General features: G+C 40.6%; 5 protein-coding genes and 1 long non-coding RNA gene across 8 annotated transcripts; 3 read left to right on the top strand and 3 right to left on the bottom strand.

The window, feature by feature from the left end:
* The first annotated feature begins 623 nt into the window (after positions 1 to 623).
* LOC123257690 lies at positions 624 to 1,484 on the top strand. The gene is made up of 2 exons (XR_006507798.1): positions 624 to 727; positions 941 to 1,484. It is a non-coding gene; the product is annotated as an uncharacterized LOC123257690 (long non-coding RNA).
* LOC6505262 (vitellogenin-3) lies at positions 1,311 to 2,921 on the bottom strand. The gene is made up of 3 exons (XM_001965609.4): positions 2,673 to 2,921; positions 2,229 to 2,611; positions 1,311 to 2,160 (listed from the first exon to the last, which is right to left on the bottom strand). Exons 1-3 carry the CDS (start codon positions 2,872 to 2,874, stop codon positions 1,486 to 1,488), a joined length of 1,260 nt encoding a protein of 419 aa, XP_001965645.3. The 5' UTR covers positions 2,875 to 2,921; the 3' UTR covers positions 1,311 to 1,485.
* A 550-nt stretch (positions 2,922 to 3,471) lies between these two features.
* On the bottom strand, positions 3,472 to 4,924 carry LOC6505260 (probable RNA 3'-terminal phosphate cyclase-like protein). Its single transcript, XM_001965608.4, has 3 exons — positions 3,992 to 4,924; positions 3,780 to 3,933; positions 3,472 to 3,710 (listed from the first exon to the last, which is right to left on the bottom strand). The coding sequence occupies exons 1-3, from the start codon at positions 4,802 to 4,804 to the stop codon at positions 3,523 to 3,525; spliced, it is 1,155 nt and encodes a 384-aa protein (XP_001965644.1). The 5' UTR covers positions 4,805 to 4,924; the 3' UTR covers positions 3,472 to 3,522.
* A 231-nt stretch (positions 4,925 to 5,155) lies between these two features.
* LOC6505007 (gametocyte-specific factor 1 homolog) lies at positions 5,156 to 7,190 on the top strand. The gene is made up of 2 exons (XM_001965607.4): positions 5,156 to 5,498; positions 5,569 to 7,190. Exons 1-2 carry the CDS (start codon positions 5,301 to 5,303, stop codon positions 5,833 to 5,835), a joined length of 465 nt encoding a protein of 154 aa, XP_001965643.1. The 5' UTR covers positions 5,156 to 5,300; the 3' UTR covers positions 5,836 to 7,190.
* A 161-nt stretch (positions 7,191 to 7,351) lies between these two features.
* Positions 7,352 to 17,912, top strand: LOC6505008 (programmed cell death protein 4). Of its 3 annotated transcripts, none has more exons than XM_014904760.3 (5): positions 7,352 to 7,492; positions 10,835 to 11,271; positions 11,364 to 12,409; positions 12,487 to 12,626; positions 16,509 to 17,912. In XM_014904760.3, exons 2-5 carry the CDS (start codon positions 11,013 to 11,015, stop codon positions 16,579 to 16,581), a joined length of 1,518 nt encoding a protein of 505 aa, XP_014760246.1. In that variant the 5' UTR covers positions 7,352 to 7,492; positions 10,835 to 11,012; the 3' UTR covers positions 16,582 to 17,912. The 3 variants fall into 3 exon arrangements, with proteins under 3 accessions (XP_014760246.1, XP_014760247.1, XP_001965642.1); XM_014904761.3 differs by having other exon boundaries at positions 10,835 to 11,265; XM_001965606.4 differs by lacking the exon at positions 7,352 to 7,492 and adding an exon at positions 9,011 to 9,028.
* Positions 16,929 to 19,562, bottom strand: LOC6505259 (mediator of RNA polymerase II transcription subunit 20). Its single transcript, XM_001965605.4, has 2 exons — positions 19,059 to 19,562; positions 16,929 to 18,995 (listed from the first exon to the last, which is right to left on the bottom strand). The coding sequence occupies exons 1-2, from the start codon at positions 19,470 to 19,472 to the stop codon at positions 18,669 to 18,671; spliced, it is 741 nt and encodes a 246-aa protein (XP_001965641.3). The 5' UTR covers positions 19,473 to 19,562; the 3' UTR covers positions 16,929 to 18,668.
* Positions 19,563 to 19,578: the final 16 nt, after the last annotated feature.

A 19,578-nucleotide genomic window follows, 5' to 3' on the forward strand; every position in this document is an offset into this window, starting at 1 on the left:
AGAACACCCCATTCATTAAGTTGTGCGCAACAAAAGCGCGCGAGAAGACGCCAAGAGAAAGTTCTCCAGCTCGCTCGCTCCTTACGCCTCCTCTCTCTCTCTGTCACACTTTCGTGGTGTCGCACTTGCCGTAGGGGCTTTGTAAATTGGATTTATGCATATCGGCCAATGAATAATATAACTGTAATTCCTGCAAGAAACTCGGTGGGCCCCACAAAATGCCAACGTCCCGGCGTCCTTGTCCGGACGCTACAGAGCGACAGAGCCAGAGATAGCATTTGAGAGAGAAAGGGAGTGAGCTGGCTAACAGAGTAACGGTAGCGCTGCACTGACGTAAAGGGCAACGGAGGTGTGCGGCGATAACGGTGTTCTTTGCTCGTTCGTCGGAATGAAGGCAAACATGTCATGACATGCATGGCTCTCTGCCATCAGCAAACTGAAGACGAACGAAACGAACGATAAAAAAAAAAAAACAAACAAAGGCGCCAACTGTTGTTATTGTCCGTCTTCTCCACCACCACCACCACCACCCTCCTCCTCCTGCTCCGGCTTGGCCACCCAACTGTTGTCGCTTTTGTTACGGTTTCCTTTTCTATTCTCCATCCTAGTAGGCATGTGATAAAGTTCAACTTTGACATTTACAAGCGCACATGCGCGCTACCAAATAGAACAATCGAGTTTGCGAGCAGAATGTTTGAAGCTCTGAAGCGCTTGCGGTAAATGAAATGTAATTTTTATACGATGCGCTCATTAATTGAGTGCAAATATGCCTCGAGTAACGGTGCCTGCATGAGACACTAGTTGCCTTCCTCTCCCTCTGTCTCTCTCTCTCTCTCCCTCACTCACCGGCTTCCTGGCATGCAATCTAATGCATTAGGAAATTGACTTTTTTTTTTTCCTATTTTTCTCCTCTCCACTTATTGATTCAATATGCTTTCAGAACTGGGTCCTAAGTGGATGACATTTAAGGACCATATGCTATGCTTTCAACCGTTACAAAATGGCGGCACAACGCGATTTGAGAGATGCATTTTGGAATCGCAATACGGGTCGTATGAGTAATATTTTTCAAAAAACACATTGTTTTTGGTCTGTTTATTAATGAAATTAAATGCAGATTTCTCTTTTTGGAATTTGGTTTTATTTTTAAACTTCTCTCTCGCATTATGACCTGTTTTATGAGCTGTTTTAACGGTATTATTCGACTTTATTTGTTTATTTGGAAAGAAGTGTTCTTTCGGGCCATCTGGAGAACATCTTAAATAATTCCAAAAAAAAAAAAAAAAGAAAATCTAATAAAAGACTTGAAATTTATATTTTTAAGAAAATTTGCATGTTTTATTTTTGTGATTTTTTTAAATTGTTTTTTTTTTTTCTTGTTGTTGTTGTTTGTGTGTTTGGAACTTCTCACTAGATTCTACCTATTACCGGATTATCCTTTTTACGGTGCTACGGTGATGGTAAGGACATCATCAGGACAACATCCTAGTTCTGGTTGCGGTGGACACCGTGGTAGGTGGTCTGCTTGTAGGCAGGAGTGCGCTGGCCGAAGGGGCTCTTGGCGTTGACCTCCAGGATGTAGTCGCCGCGGAGATCGAAATCGGTCTGGAGACCCATGTAGGCGCGCTTGCCGAAGCCATCCTGCTGCTTGTACTGCTGCAGGGAGTTGGCGGGAACGGCGGGGAAGTTGCGCTCGCTGCCGGGACGGACGGACTCGGCGAAGTAGCGGGTGGCACGGGCAACAGCCTCGATCACATTCTCGGAGCCGGGAACAGCCACGGAGGGTCCATTGGGATAGAAGTCAACATCACCGCAACGGATGGGGGTGCCCATGGCGAAGGCCGAGGTGTGGATGACATCGACGAAGTCGGCATCGCCGCGGGATAGTCCGACCAGGGTCTGGGGGCGCTTGGAGAGCAGCTTGGCGGGGTCCAGGCCGGTGATGCGGCGCAGCTTGTGTCCGGTTTGGGCGGTGAACTCGTTACCGGCAGCTCCGGCCACATGAGCGGCGATACCCTGTCCAATCACATGGATGATCTCCTGGGGCACACCCTTGTTGGTCAGCTCGATCAGAGTCTGGGCGATCATGGCACCGGTGTTGGTCACATCCAGCATAGCGTAGCGCTTGAAGTTAGTCAGGGTCGAGCCGAGGTCAATGATCTGTCAAGGACAACATGGAAATCCTTTTAAGAAACTGGACAAACTGGAAAGGATTAGGAATATCTTACGATCAAATCGCCGCTGGCGGTCTTGGCCGATTTCCACTGGTCAGCCTGCTCCTCGCTGCTGGTGTAGTCGTAGTCCTTGCTCTTGAGCTGCTGCTGCTGCTCCTGGGCGTTCTTCTGCTGCTGCTGGAGGTTGTAGCGCTGGACGTAAGCCTGGACAAGCTTGCGCATGGCCTTCTTGGCGGCAGGGCTGTTCTGGGGCAGGCCGGTAAGGACAATGGTCACCTCATCCTGGGCGAATCCGTTTTGGCCCTTGGCAACCTCCACATAGTTGTTCAGCTTAGCCTCCACACGATCGCCGTTGGACTTGATGATCCAGACAGGGACGTTGCTGGGGCTGGGCACAAAGCTGGGGGTCAGATCGTGCTTGATTTGGCCAACATGGTCTGGCAAGGTAGGATAGTGATTAGAACCATCAATAGATTCATTCAGACTGAGAATACTTACAGATTTTCTCAATCAGCTTGGCACCCTTCTCGAGGGGCTCGTTCTCCAACTGCTCCCAGGTGATGTCGTTGAGGGACGGCACATTTTCCAGTTCGGAGGCGGACAGCCACTGGGTGGGCTTCAGCTGCATGGAGGAGGAATCCTTGGAGGCTTGGGCCGCCGCCACCAGGAGGCAGGCCAATAGGCACAGACGAAGACTCATTGCGGGAATCGGATTCGGATTCGGACTCGGATCGATCAGGCCAAACGTTGAACGACGTTTGATACCTTCTGCCGGTCCAACTGGTGGCTTATATACCACCAGATCTATACTATACGAATTATTTTCCGCTGACCGCAGGAAGTCGCCGCGTCTAGCTTTACATTTTCTGCTGATCTCTCGAAAAAGTGCAACCGAATGGAAATGCGATTTCTTATCAAAGAAAAGGTGTCTGAACCTTTACACGTTTCCACAGCCAAGAAATATATAGTTTTTGATTCAATCTAATACATTTTAAGATTAGTTTCCATCCCGATTACAAACTTGCACACCTGATGACCGACCTAAGGTTGTTCTTTACGTTTTAATTTAAAATATATAATATATACTTCATATTTAAGTCATTTTGGTGGATAAACTAGAAGCTTCTTTTGCTTCCATCAGCAGAAATGATTATTACGGAAATGGCAAAAATTATTACATAAAAAAATCATAATATTGGCTTTCTTCGTTCCAATAATATAGACTTCTCAACTGACATACTTATTGCAGAATTAATATATATTTTTTAATGAATATTTTATAAAAAAAAACTCCATATCATATACAAAAAAAATATTTATTAATAAAACTTTATACCTAAAGAGCACTTTAATTAACACGCTTATTGATGTTCGTGTATCCGATCCCCACACACGCCATCAGCACTTTCTGGGCACCACGGACATCCCCATCCTCCACGTCGTCGTCCTCCGCCTCGGGGTTCTCCAGCTTGAACGTAATGGAGAAGAAGTCGCGCAAATGCTGCAGGAAGTGGACAGTGTATGTGGACAGAGCACCTGTTTCAGAAAACAAAAAAAAAAAATGTTACAAAAATCGAATAAAATAGAGAAATATTTGACAAATACCTGTTAGAAATTTGGAGACATGTTTCTGGCCCAGAGCCATGTAGAGAGCTGCCAGCCATTGGTAGCTGGAGTCCACACAGCCGCCGCGATAGATCTCGTCCAGCAGTCGCATGGCCACCTCCTGGCCCAGGTCCTCGGGTATGGAAGGAGTGTCCTTTAAAAACAAAAAACAATAATAGTCATCCGGAGACAGATATTCCAAACTCTCTTACCGATTCCTCTCTCGTGTTGGAACAGCCATCGGCGGCGAAGCACACACCGTCTGTGGTCTCCGCAATCAGACAGATTCCAAAGCCGGGCGAGTTCCCGGACATCTTGCCCTTGTTCTGGTCGGTGTATATGTAGACATCGGGCAGGAACTTGAGCATGCAGCCCTTGGCCGCTTCCACGGTGCGATTGGCCATTGCCGGGGACACCTTGCAGGCGTAAACCGTGCCCCGGATCCGCTTCACCATGCCCTGGGCTTGGAACTGAATGGCCCGGAGACTCTTCCGGACTGGGCACCGGAACACAATCTCACCGCCGCCCAGAGGAGCGACTCCTCGTCGGATGACTTTCAGTTCCAGGCCCTCGTCCACCAGAAGGAACCTCTTGAGAAGCGTCAAGGCAGCACCCTTGATGTGGTCCACTGACGGTGAGTCCTTGCTGTTGGTCACCCCGCGCAGGTTGCACTGTAGAGGATTCTTGCAGAACGGGCCCAAGGCTATCAGGGCATCCAAATAGTAGCCGATGCCGCGCTGCACACAGCAATCGTGATGGATGGGTCCGCCATGGAGCAGACCCGGTGAGAACATGACACTAGTGCCCGCCGGATTCAGTTCGATTTTTGTGCCGTTAGTGATCTTGTCCAGCAGCCGGATCAGGCTGATCTCGTACTCCCTCAAGCCGGGCGCCGTTTCATCCTCGGAGCGTATTTGGGTAATCTTCACGGGTTTCCCGGACAGGCAGGAGAGGATCAGGCGCTGTTTGAGGAAGTTACTGCCGCGGTAAATCAGGCAATTGCCCTCCTGGGCAACGGGCGGCATTGTCAGGTCAATAAATGCTTCCAAAAGTGAAAAAAAATAAGCAAAACCCTACAATATTTAAAGTGCACGTGCGTTTTTTTAAAGAAGGTAAACAGAAAGTTATCGGTGGACTATCGATAGTCCAATGCTGCCAGACTTATAAAATTATACATGATATAATTACATGTTTAATAATTTAATTTAATAATCTTTCATTATAAATATACATTTTTATTGAATAAAGATTAATAATTTAAATAAATATCAATTTTTAATATAATTTGGGATTAAATATATCCCTGTAACACCCATTGTACTTGGCGGGGGTGTCAAACTTTTCTTGGGCGATGGGGCAACGCTTCCTTCATTTTAACGAGAACCGCTTAAAAGTCGCCTTCAAGTCATTGCAAATATAGTATTCGAACTGATCGCATCGCAAAGGAATAATAAGAACCATTTTAACGTTTAATTTGTTAATAATTTTGCTAAAAAGTTAAAAAAGCATCTGTCTTGCACAATGACAACGAAGAATAAGTTGGACATTTCTGGCCCTAATTTCGAAACGTACATCGTCTGCCCGTACGACAGTGTCCATCGTTTGTTACCAACGCGCCTGGCCTGGCACTTAACCCGTTGCGCCCGCAATCATCCTGGCTCCAAAATGGTTCACTGTCCCTTCAACAATACCCACGTTTATTCCGTTAAAGACATCCAGGTGAATAATGGCGCTTCCTCCTCATCCAAGTTCTTCCCCATATTGCTCTTGAATTTTTTTTTTTTTTCAGAGTCATATCGGTGAATGCCCCAACCGCTCGCATCTGGAACGGTATATACGTCCGGATAAGTTACCACCTGCAGAACCACGAGCCCGCGAATTTACGGTCGAGTCTACGGAGGATTGGGATGCCGAACCGCCGGTGGAGTCGTACGATCCGCGAGCCTATTGCGAGGCAAAGTTTGTCATACGGAATCCGCAAGGTGCTCCACCGGCAGCCCGCCGTGAATTTCGGGAACGTGAACGCCGGCGCTTTCTTGAACACTCCAAGTTTTAAAACCAAGATGGTGGAACGTCTAAAGGAAGTATTTCTAATTCAGTTGGGACTGTATGAGATCAAACAGCACAGCAATGATTTCGCTTTCAGTGCTTGCTTAAATGAGCGTCAAATCAGAGTCCATTTACCGTTTATTCCTAGAATTATAAGTAATGAAAAAATGCAATGTGTAGGAGTTGCCATACTGCACAAAGTAAGCTCAAAGAGGTGGCGCATTTATTCATAATTTCATATATTACTAAATACACAAAAAAACATACATCGAAATTAACAACCTTCACTTAATCATTACATATGCGTTCATACAAGATAAATCATTGTATCAACTCACATATCAGTTAGGAAACATAAAATATTTATATACTTTTTTTTTCGGATACATTGAAAAACGTTCCCCACAACATTCTTTAATGTAGGAATACACTTTTTTTTAATTTTAATAAAAACCGCCTTTTTGTATAACATCGTCTTATTGAACTTGCAACAGAATAAGACATTGGAAGACTTAAACACCTTATTTTTATATCTAACATGTTCACATTACATTATAATTACTAAGTTTATAAATGCACTTTTTCGCTTTAATAAAAAAAAATAAAATAAAAGCAAATGTCATCTTGTGGCGGGCTAATAATAAATTTTCCAAAAAGCTTTGGCAACTTTTCGTAATAGTTAGGAAACTTATATATTTTTCTTTTTTTTCCTTTAAATATTCACATAACAATATGCTTAATTTATGAATACAATTTTATGATTTAAACAAAAAAAATATAAAAGAAAATGTCATTTTTTGTACCATTGTCTTTTTGGCGGGCTTTTAAATATTTCCCAGAAACGTTGAAAACTTCTTCAGTTAATAGTAGGTTGGATTCGTCAGTCTATCAAAGACTATTAATCCAAAAAGACAGTAAATCTGAAAAATGTCAGCGAAAATAATTAAAAACTAAATAAATATATTTGAATTTTTAGAGATTTATCGATAATTGTCATAAAATAAGTGTTGCAAAGTGTGACCATACAGAAAATACCAAAAAATATTGTCAACCAAAATCGATATACGATATATTTGCGGAAAGAATATTGCGATAACTTCATCTATTTTGGGTACGTATTCCATTCAAACTAAACGGAACTCAGGTGGCGTTAAGTTTAGCGGTTCGGCACTCTCCATAATTTCAAAAAAAAAAAAAATTAAATTGCAAGGAATAAACTCCTTAATCTGTTGAATAAATTGAAATAAATTAAAAAAGTTCAATCGTCGAAAAGGCAATAAGACACCACTCTCAAGTTGTGGGTGTGTGTGTGAGCGTGTGGGAAAAAGGAGAGACGCCAAAAAGAAAAAGGAGCGAAGGAAACGGCAAAGGCGCAATCTAAGTAACCAATTTTTTTCTGTGAGCCAAGATTTAGTGCATTTTTCGCACACTGCACACACTGAACACTGAAAGACGAGAAGAAACCCCAACAAGTATAAAAAAAAAAAAAAAATAAGAAACAGGGCTCCTAAGAATTAAGGCAGCGCAGCTAGCGTCGACGTCGGCTGCAGTGGGCCAACGTTGTTGTTATTGTTGCAGCAGCATTCGGAGGAGCGAAAAGGATAGAGAGACAGAAGCAGCAGCGGCAGCAGCAAATAGCACAAAAAAAAAAAAAAAACACTGAGGTAAGTGAAAAGGAATAACAACCATAATCGGCGAAGGGGCCGATTGAAAGTAAATACAAAATACTGCCGGCGAATGTGAATCTAAAAGAGGGGGCGCAAAAAAACACAAAACATAAATACAGTCGTGGTCGGAATATAATGCACTGTTCTGTTAAGATTTTTTTTGGTTGCTCTTTGGGTGGAAAAATATGATCGGATCGGTTGGTCCAATTGGGAAAACTTCGAGAAATTTCCATTTTTCCATTGGTCTCTGGTTGTTTTTTTGGTGTACGTGATAAAGTGGACCGGCACGCACGCACGCACCCAAAAAAAACACCGAAATAGAAGCCGAAAATACAGCTGCATGGGAGGGGGGAGGGATTTCGCAGCAGCAACTTGTATTTTTGTGTCTTGTCTTGTTTTTCGATCGCCTCGTGTTTATTTGCATATTGCGGCGGTCTCTCGTCATTTGATCTTGTTTTTCTCCAACAGTAGAGGTGGAAATTAAACATTAAAAACAAACAATTGTAATCTCGAGTTACGGTTTCCAATTGGGCATGCCTAAGGGTATTACCTTACTTGTTTACCAGAATCTTCTACCAATAACTACCATATCCCCTGAAAATTGTAAACAAATACTGACGACGTGACTAATATTCTGTCGGCGACTGTCCCAAAAATCATATACTATGTTGCGACTGATTCCGTTTGTTTTCTTTTTTTCTTATTGGCCTTTTGCGAAATTTTGCGACGCAATTTCGGCAGCGTCACTTTTATGCTTTTTTCCCCCTTTTCTCTCTCTTCCTCTCTCTCTGTCTCTCTCTCTTCTGTTTGAGAGAGAGAGCGAGCAAGAATCTGCCCAAAATATTTGTTTTGTTTTTCTTGTTGTTATCAAAAAAAAAAAAAGGGGGGGGGCACAACAAGTGCGAAATATCAGAGAGACGCCGAAGAAGAGAAAGGAAGGAGACGGCAATAAAAACATAGAAATTCGTAAGGCGCACTAAATTTTCAAGGTTAACCCGGGCAAAACAAACATAAAAACCGGTTACAGCATACAACACATAGTACATATGTACGAAGGAGACGGCGAAGAAGGAGGATGAGGAGAAGGAATGGAATACATAAGAACACGAAAGACAGCGAAAGCAACAACAGCGACGCAATAAAGCAAGAGAGAAAGAGAAGAACTCCAAACTCCTTTGAAAGCCAAAGTTCAAATACTCTTTTTTTTCGGATCTGATCAGATCAGATAGTTAGTATGCCATGGAGATATAGTAGGCTATATATTTATCGCTTGTCAAGTCAAGAGTTGAGAAGTTGTATTCCCAAAACCTCACATTATTGTAAATTTTCTAATAGAACGGTTTGATTTCAGTTTTTTTATTAAAAATTTTATAAATGTTTTGTTTTTTTTTGCAAGAAATTTGAAAATTTATACGATATCAGTGATTATCCTTATTTTGAGAAGCTTACGAAGCATCATAACAAAGACAAAACAAAAACAAAAACAAAAAAAAACAACAACAACAAAAGCAGCTGTCTCTCTAATACATAACTGTAAGTATTTGCATACTTGAGTTGGAGTGACAGAGATGCAGCTAATTCTTTGTGGGGGTTGCAAATGCGATGCTCTAACGGTAAATTATGTCGGCTTCTCTTCTCTATCACTCTCTATCACATGTTATTGTTGTTATTGTTGTTGGATGACCTTGAATTCGACAAGGGGAGTTTTGGACATTTGTTGTTTTGTTGCTATTGCTATCTCACTCAGACCCCCCGACCCCCACCCACTCCATTAACTGGCATTTTTGGAAGACGCAATACCGTTATGTGCCGGGTGGGTCTCTGGCTTTAAGTTTTCCTTCCACCTTATAAGCCAAGTATTTTTCAATTTATTTCTCTCAAGTTTTATTATTTATTTGTTGTTTTTTGTCTTGGAATGCAAATTACTGCCCACATTCGTGTGTCTGTTCTATTTTTAATTTTTTGTAATATGTCTGACGGAATAAGAGGAGGGGAGTGGGAGGGAATTATGATGGGGGTTAGAGGGGGTTAGATGTGTCTGGTTCGCAAAAGTCTGCTCTAGTGTCTAAGGCAGACACATGGAAAAAAAAAACAATATAAGTTAAGGTATTTAGAGGTTAGATTTATCGATAGAACCCATGGAGACATCGAAAATATCGATATAGAGTACTACTACTCCAGTCTTGGGCCGCCAAATGAGAATAAGTGCCTATTTTGTAAGAAATACATTTATTTTATGTGATATCCATCTAAATATTTGAGATGGAAGTGATTTTTATCGGTAAAATCGATAGATTCCCATAAAAACAATCAAAAATATCTACTGATACAGTCTTAAGCTTAAACTTGGTTGTTATTTTTCAACAAATATACTTATTTCAACTAATTTTTATATAAATATATAAAACCGAGACGATATTTATCGATAGAATTGAAAAAAATCATCGAAAATATCGATAAAGGGCATTATTACTTATAGTCTTAAGCAAAAAACTTTGGAACAGTTGATCTTTTGTCAAGAATATGTGTCCTTCGTGTGATCTCCATGAAAATATATAAAATAGAGATGAGATTTAAAAAAGTCATCGAAAATATCGATAGATATAGTGGCTATTTTTAAGGAAAAAGTATAATTTCAAGTGATCATTTAATTTTTTAAGATAGAGATGATATTTATTGATAGAAACTATAAAGATTTGTAAAAAAAACCATCGAATAAAGATTTTTTTTATTTCTTTCCTTTAGAGAGATCTTAAAAAATCATCGAACATATCGATAAAGGGCACTATTGCTCGCCGATAGCTGTGGGATAGTTGTTAATTTTCAAGAAAAAGTATCATTTTAACTGATATTTATTTAAAAATATAAAATATAGGTAGTTTTTTTTTTATAAAATCGATGAATATTGAACAAAAAATCATCGAAAATATCGATAAAAAGTACTATTGGTCGCTGAATTAATCCCAAAACTTTAGGATAGTTGTTCATTTTTAAAAAAAAGTATAATTTTAACTGATATTTATTAAAAAATATAAAATTTAGGTAGTTATTTTTGATAAAATCGATAAAAATTTAATAAAAAAAAATCGAAAATATCGATAAAAAGCACTATAAGTGTAGGATAGTTGTAAATTTGTAAGAATAACTATCAATTCCACTAATCTTTATTTAAATATTTTAGATAAAGCTAATAGATGTAAATTTTTTTGATAAAATCTATAAAAAATATATAAAAATAGTAGGATATTGTAGGATAGTATAAAAAAACTATCCCCAATCGAGACCTGCCCTTCTGATAAGCCCCGCTAAGAACAGTATCCACTTGCCTTCTATTTATAGAACTCCTCTTCACTTCACTAGAAGACGCACCTGGTAGCACCAGTACAAATCCAGAAACCGGGAAACCGTAAACCCCATAAACAAAAAAATAAATAAAAGGGAGGGAATAATATACGTAACGAGAGACCAGAGCCAGAAAGGGATCTAAGCCAGAAGAAAATCGCACAGCTCATCAAGTATGGAGGTGGAATCGAATAACAAACGCGCCACCAACGGGCGTCACTCCGCCTCCCCGGAGGGATCTGATTCCAAGGAGAGTTCCGTGGAACGTGAACTCAACGGCGAGATCCAGGCGGTGGAGCTAAACGGAAGTGGAAGTGGAAGCCATGCCAATGGGCACATTAAGAAGCCGCTGCCAGTGGAGGATGGAAGGATCAAGCGGAAGGCCAAGCGGCTCATCCAAAGACAGAACAGCGGCAGTGGAGGAGGAGGAGGAGGTAAGTGCTATTTTAAGACAATTCCTATTCGGATCATTGATACCATATGGACATGGGCATGTCTTTTCCCCCACTCTTTTTCTTCCAACCAGGTGGATCTCCCAGCCAGACGAATGGAAATGGAGCCTCTGCCAGCTCCACGCTGGTCGGCAACGGCATCCTAACCGCTACCGGTGGCTATGTGGTGCCCCATCGCCGCTGGAAGAACAGTCGTCGTTCCAGGAATCTGAACCGTGGACGCGGTCTACCCAAGAAGGGCGGTGCCGGTGGCAAGGGTGTTTGGGGTCTGCCCGGTTCGGAGGCACTGGCCGAGGTCTATGAGGACGAGAATGATCCCAACTATGATAGCGAGTGTAATGACCGGAATGTAGAGTTGCGGGAGGTGATTACAGAGATCACACCCGTGGAGTTCTTCAAGCTGGCGGAGCCCATTGTCCTGGAGTATTTCGAGCATGGGGACACCCACGAGGTGGCCGTCAGCTTCGATGAGATACTGCAGGGACCGTTGCGAGAGCACATCACCAGCATCCTGGTCGAGATCTCCATGGATCACAAGGACTCGCAGCGCGAGATGACCTCCGTACTGATCTCGGATCTCTATGGACGCGTCATCACCGGCAAGGATATCGAGAAGGGCTTCAATATGTTGCTGTCAAATCTACCGGATCTCATCCTGGACACCCCAGAGGCGCCCATCATTCTGGGCAACTTTATGGCCCGTGCCGTGGCCGATGATTGCATTCCCCCGAAGTTTGTCGCCAAATCGACGGCCGATCTGGAGCTCCTGGAACTGGGCGAGCATGCCGAGCAGGCCCTTCGTCGGGCCGACTCGCTGCTCCATAAGCAGGGCTGGGCCCATCTGGACAATGTGTGGGGCATGGGTGGGCCGTTGCGTCCCGTCAAGACCATTACCAAGCAGATGGAGCTGCTGCTGAAGGAGTACCAATCGTCCAGGGATGTCGCCGAGGCGCAGCGCTGTCTGCGGGCCCTCGAGGTGCCGCACTATCATCACGAACTGGTCTACGAAGCCATTGTCATGACGCTGGAGTCCCTCAGCCAGACCACCGAGGAGGCCATGTGTGAGCTGCTCAAGCAGCTGGATCTCACCTGCCTGGTGCTGCCAGCGGGCATGGAGCAGGTAAGGGGGGTGGTGTACCACCCAATCGGGGTTAATCCTGGATTATCCATGAACTTTGTGTCCTCCTTCCGATAAAGGGCTTCATGCGGGTCTTCGATGACATGGCCGATATCGTTCTGGATGTTCCACTGGCGTACATCATACTTGACCGGTTTGTCGAGCGTTGCAATCGCGCTGGCTTCCTCACCGACAAGATAATCAACAATATGCCATCGCGGTGAGTTCTCCTCAAAGTTAAATATAATATCTCATAGATATTGTATCTCAAAGATATCTCTCGTGATTGAGTTTCAAAAGTAAACATTCCAATGTTTATTGTTTATTTATTGATAAAGCCACTCCCCCCCGTCTCTCTCTCTCTCTCTCTCCGTCGTGTTTACGTAATCTTAGAGGCCGTATAGACCAGACACGCCCCCCAACTGCAGCGCCCACAACAATGTTTATAGAATTGCAATACCCTACCCCAGAAAACGAGAGCCTATCCGATCTATTGATAAGAAATTATATTTTTTTTTTGTAATAAGATAGGAAAGAGAAGAGAACAGAAAAAATAGAAAATTTATAGATATTTTTTTTTCATTTTCAATTTTAATCTATAAAGTTAATCAGCCTATATTTAGACCTCCACTGTAGCTACTCTTTAATAATAAAAATTATTATTATTTTTTTTAATAAGAAGATAAGAAAGAGAATCGGAAAAAAAGAAAATTGATCGATATTTTTAATTTTTTATCTTTAACCTATAAAGTTAATCAGCCTATTAGCTATAAACAGATATGCCCTATTTTTAGACCCCCACTGTAGCTACTCTTTGATTTTTTTGTTTTTTCTTTTTTGCCGGCTTTGAAATGTTTATTATTCTTTAATTTTTATTTTTTGCGCTCTTCGTTTTTCTGTTTCTTTTGCGCTTTTGGCTCAGTTTCTTATATACACGTAATACCCGCCCACTCCCCGCCCGCCTGCCTGCCTGCCTGTCTGTTTGTCTGTTTGTCTGTTTGTTTATGAAATTTCTATTGCGCAGTTTAGTTTTTGCTTTTGGAATTGACTTGACGGACGACGCGTCATCCGTTGGGGCAGTCGCTGGTTTCTCCACTCCTCCTCCTCCTCCTCCTCTTCTTCTTCTTCTTCTGCCTCCCCCCATTTTGCCATTTCTTGTTTTTATGCTTATTGGTTTTTGTTGTGCCGGTTTATCAGGTGCCGGCTAGTTATATTTATTTTATAGCAGAGTGTTCTCAGCTCCCCATCGCGCCTCCCTTCGCCTCTCTCTCTCTCTCTATTCTGTCATACTTTCTGTTTCTTTGTTGTTATACTCTTTCGTGTGGGGAGCATTACTGTAGATGACAAGTTGAGACTTGTTCGAAGTACTGCAACTGGGGAGCATTACTGTAGAAGACATGTTTAGACTTGTTCGAGTACTGCATCTAATAAGTAGACTACATGTTTTCTTATTGAATTTTTCAAGTTAAGACATGTTTGTTTTCTTTTTTTCTTCTAATAATTACTGTAGAAGACAAGCTTAGACTTAGAAGCTTAGACTTGTTCAAGTCTAATAAGTATCAAGTTCAGACATGTTTTTTTTTCCTAATAATTACTGTCGAAGTCATGTTTAAACATGTTCAAGTTTAGACATTTTTTCTTTTTTCCGATAAGTAGACTACATGTTCTTATGCAATTTATCGATAAACATGATGGGTCCTGACGGTGCAACAACCTGCATTTGGCTCAAGATCGTCTCAGTGTTTGGGTCTCAGTAGTTTGCCAGTGACAGTGCTGCCTAGTGTGCTTGTCTAGCGAAGGTAAACATGGCCGCCAAGTTGCTGCTGTTATCGACCTGCTTGCCACTCCCACTTTAGTTGCTGTTGTTGTTGTTGCCTATAACTGCATTTGCATTCGCCTTGGCTCCGGCTATTGCTCTTTGCCACTTTAGCGCTGAAACCAAAAACAAGAACAACAAGAAACAGCAACAGCAACACCATTCACTTTGCACACCAACACCAACAAACATAACTATACTAAACGCCGACACCGACACCGACGCTGACGCCGACGCCGACGTCGCTGCCCCAACCAACCAGCGCCAACGCCAACGCAACTGCATTCGCGCTTCGGAGCGAAGAGCTTCCAAAGAGCTAAGGCACAAAAAAACACAAAAAAAAAAGACAAAAAAAAAAAACACTAAACTCAATGCCAAAAAGACTCCACTCGCACATAACGGTTGATGGGGCAGTGATGCCAACAAAAAAATTTGAAATAAAATACATTTTAAAATTTGAGGTTTAGATGCAGTATTATAGATACTGTAATAGCAATATTTTTATAAGAAAGATATATTTTTATAAAAAATAAGAAAGTTATGGGTTTCAGAAAAGGGACCATGTTGGGGGCTACCCCATTTTGTAGGATTACCATCAAAAAATTTTTTTTTTAAATTTTGAAAAATTTTCGCAAATTGAGATTATAATGCAGATCAACGGAGAATTTTTTTAAGATATTAATTTTGAAAATTAGATGAAAAATAAGAAAGTTATGATATTCAGAGGGGGCCATGTTGGAGCAACCCCATTTTCCAAGAGGTGCCATCATAAATTGTGAATATGAATAATTGTGAAAATGAATTTTTTTGAAACTGAGATTTTAATGTAGATCCCCTTCGGATTTTTTAAAGAAATTCCTTATTGAAATAGGATAAAAACTACGAAAGTTATTGGTTTCTGAAGGATCCATACTAGGGACACATTTTTCTAGGGGTAACATCATAAAAATTTGAGAAAATTTTAAAATTTTTCGAAACTGAGATTTTAGGGCAAATTAACCACGAATTCCTCCTTGAGGATTTTAAGACAGTCTTTTTAGATATTGGATGAAAAAAAAGAAAGTTATGGGTTTTAGAAAAGGGGCCTTATTGGGACAACCCCATTTTGTAGAGGTTTTCAAATCATTAAATTTAAAAAAAAAACTGAGGTTTTTATGAAGTTTTAATAAAGATTTTCAGGCATTCCTTTTGAAAGTAGGATGGATGAAAGCTAAGAAAATTATGGTTTTCGGAAGGAGGCTTATAAAGACACCCCCACTTATCAGATTTTTATAAGGGGTAACATCATAAAATGTTGAAAAAAAATATAAAAAAAATAAGGAACTTTAGTTTCTAACATATAGATTAAAGGAGAATTCATCCAGAATTAGTTATAATTTATAAATTTATAAGAGAAAGTTATGGACTTCGAAAGGGGGATTTTGGGAGACACCCCTTCTGCCAAATGGAGAGAGATTTTAATTGAAATTTAGCTAAAATTTAAAAGTCTAGACTGGCAGCTCTGGTGTTCTGCTTGTTTGCGTTGTTTATGCTTTTCAGTTTGTTTTTTATTTTTATTTTTATTTATATTTATTTGTATTTGCGGCCGCACACTTATCGTGCTGCAAGTTTATTGGACTCTTTTTATTTTTTTTTTATATGGATTTATGTATTTGTTGTATTTATGTGCTGTATTTAGTCCCCCACTTGGTCACATATTTATATTTTTAGAAGCAATAATTAAGGCCCAGCTGTCGGTTTGGATTTTTTTTTGATTGGCCAGCATTTTGCAGCAGCATCAGGCGCCGTAGCAGCAGCCGCAGCAGCTTGTTGCGAAAAACTAGTTTTAATGCCCCAACAACTTCTTCGCCCCCCTCCCCACAACATCCCTCCTCCCACCGGGGGCCACCCGCCTGTTTTTCCCAGGCCTACCTCCCTCCCCCCCCAAACACCCGCTATTCGCACAGCTGTTTGCAGTTGCAGTTCGCAGCAAGAGAGCGGGAGAGAGAGGCAGAGAGCAAGAGAGAGAGCTGAGAGAAAAAAAAAGGGTCAACGGTTGAATGAACTTTTGTGCAAATTTTGTTGTTGTTGTTGTAGCTGCAGTTGTTGTTTTTGTTGCCGAATTTGCGGCAAGTATTTTGCAACATTTTGTTGTTTTCTTTGTTTTTCTCGCAGTTCTTTGTTTTGCGTCGCAAGGTATTGCATAATTTTATAATTACCAAGTGCGTAGCTTCTCTAATTTTAAAAATAACTATTTCAAAAACACTTGATTTATTAATAATTTTTTTTAAATTTTTGTCTTTTTAGCGGTCGCAAGCGTTTCGTCTCGGAGGGCGATGGAGGACATGTGAAGCCGGCCACTCTGCCAATACGCGACTAAAAAAAAAAACAACAAAACCAATCAATGCCGGATGCCACAGGACATTCAGCTCAAAGGACACCCAAAAGCAACAACAACAACAACAACAAAAAACACCAAAACAAATACAAACAAGCAACGCCCCCACACATGCCCAAAAAAAACAAAAGAAGTGGGAGGAAAAAAAGCAAAATTATCAAGAAAAGGAGAGAGAGAGAAGCAGTGAAGAAAGTAAAAGAAATTGTCGCAAAGCTATAAGGATAACGGAACACACACACTTACACACACACACAACATACACACCAACAACAACAACAATTAATCGGAATCTGATCTCCGTTTAAACTATATGCATAATTATTAAAAACTTAAAAAATAAAAAAAAAACATAAAACCATTTAATCTAACCAACCCATTATGGAACGTAAAGCGGAAGGAAGTATATATTTTAAATATTTGTAAAAAAAAAGAAAAGCAAAAACAAAAAGAAAAAAACAAGACGAGAGAGGAACTCAATCATATTATGTAGAAAAAGAAAAAAAACAATCAAATCCAATCCAATCCAGCCATATGCCATGAGAGGAGGAGGAAGGAATCTAAAATGGGCTAACGGGATATATGAGGATGGTGGAATACCAAGGAACAACGATAATTGCATTTTGTTGTGTGGGTTCTTCTTCGGCTGAGCAGCGTACTTAGAGCATGCTCTCATAAATGCCACATGAAAGAGAAGAGAGAAAAACAAAGTATATTACTTATATGAAACTGTTATACACACATACACACGAGACTCACGACCACACTCACGACATACACAACATGCATGAACTTGAATCGTTTCAAAAACAAAAACAAAACAAAAATAAAATCATGTGAACTTTTGAAATCTATTGTAATACGGCAGTAATTTTAATGAACAATCGTTGAAAAACCTCACCTATTTTTGTTCTTAAAAATTCTTCATTTTGTATCATCACTAATTTACTAATTAACTGTAATACTTCCTTAATATTTGATTAAGTGTGTGTGAGAGAGGAAGAAACATGAATATGTTTCATATTTTGCATATTACCACATATATATTACCATATATCTACTACAATTCATATTTTCTCACTTACTCCCTATTTTTTTTTTCTTTGATTAAATAAACATTGCATTTTTTAAGATAAGAAAATATGACTTTTGCACTTTGCTTTTAACCCCTCCTCCCCCTCCACATCCCGTCCTATAATATACATTTTTTTTTGTTTTTTTTTTCGCACATCATACATACAAAAAAAAAAAAACAAATTCATATTTACTCCAGCGTATTTTTTTTATTTGAAAAAAAAAAAAAAATATGCACCACATCCACACATCTATATATTAAATATATATATAAACTATTGTGTTAAAGCAGAAAATATACATAAAAATAAAATGAAAAAAAAATTTTAATTTTTGAATGCATTTGGCAATGGACTCAGGGGGTCATAAATTGTGTTTATTTTTGAAAAAAAATATATAGATTTTTAACCCTCTACCGCATACAGGGCCATATATGGCTTCTTATAATAATGGGATACACTTTATATCTTTTTTTGATACAAAGATACATTTCCTAATCAGATTTTAATCTGTTGAAATTCAATTTTGAAAAAATATGTTAAATGTTATTTATTTATGTAAAAAAAAAATGTTTTTCCTTTATTACCTTTATTTTAGTTATGCAATAGAGGGTTAAGAATAAGTGGGAATTTATTTTATAATTTATTTCTTAATTTTATCTGCCAACTATAGTGTTGTAGTGTTTTTATTTCACAATATTTTAATTAATTTAATTCTGCCTATTCACAATATTTTGTTTTTTTTGCTTAATCTTAAGAGATTGAAAATTGATTATTTTATTTATAATCATTTTTACAATCTTTTATATTTCAATATTTTAAGCATAGACATCGACAAGAACATAATAACACCATCGAAAACCCATAAAGATGGGAAACACACACAATATGTATATCCGTTTAGAAAGCATTGTTGAAAAAAAATTGAAAATCATCGGTATCCTGAAAAAGGACTCCCGATCACTCCACCACCGGTGGCTCCAGCTTCACTTCGGCGGATCAGGGTCTACTCAGGCCCGCCATCGATGGCGACATGTGCATGGGCTGGCCCACCGTATTCCCGCCCATGCCGCTGTGCACCTGTTTCCGGTAGTTGGTGAACGTTTCCAGGTATTGCTTCACCGTGTCCATGGGCTCATAGATGTCGTTGTGCTTCGTGTGGAGCTGCTGCTGGCCCATCGGCGTCATGATCGTTTGCGGGGCGAAGTATGAGGGGAAATCCTTGGAAACGGAAATTCCCAGAAAGCCCTGAAGCACTTCACGGATCATCTCCCAGCAGTAGGCCAGAATAACGCAGGATTTGTATTCGATCTCCACCAGGATTCCCTGCGGATTGGAAAAAAGAGATTTTTGAGTCGTCTTTAGAAGGACTAAGGACTTTAAGGGTACCTTAAAGTGGTCCATCATGGTGACGGAGCCGAGCTTGATCACGAAATCCCCATACTCGAAACGAGCGCCGCGCGACTCGATCTTCGTCTGTTTCTTGGAGGTGAAGGTGTTGGTCATCTTGAGCATCAGGAGATCGAAGATGTTGTCCGCCACCAGGGCGACCTGTTTCCCGGTTCCGTTGTCGATGATGGAAAACGTCGAGGCGGGATACTCGGAATTGTGAAGGACATGAACGGCTCGTCCTGGCGCCCCATTGTGGGGCTGGGGAGTGGAAATAAAACTCTCACAGTCCACCAGGAACTGGCCGGCATGCGTGGCGCCCAGCGAGAGCAGCCTTTTCCCCAGCTGGTCGATTATGTGCGCACCGGATTTACCCTCTGGCAGCGGATACGGTTGCAGGACAGTAACTCCCATTTATATTTTGAGGCTTCTGGACACTGTTTTTCGTCTGGCAAAGAAAAAATTTGTTTGTTTATTGTCTTTGCAATAACAATAGTGCTGCAAAAGCCATCGAAGCCGG

This window comes from Drosophila ananassae, chromosome XR (genome assembly GCF_017639315.1).
Source record: "Drosophila ananassae strain 14024-0371.13 chromosome XR, ASM1763931v2, whole genome shotgun sequence".
NCBI lineage: Eukaryota > Metazoa > Arthropoda > Insecta > Diptera > Drosophilidae > Drosophila > Drosophila ananassae.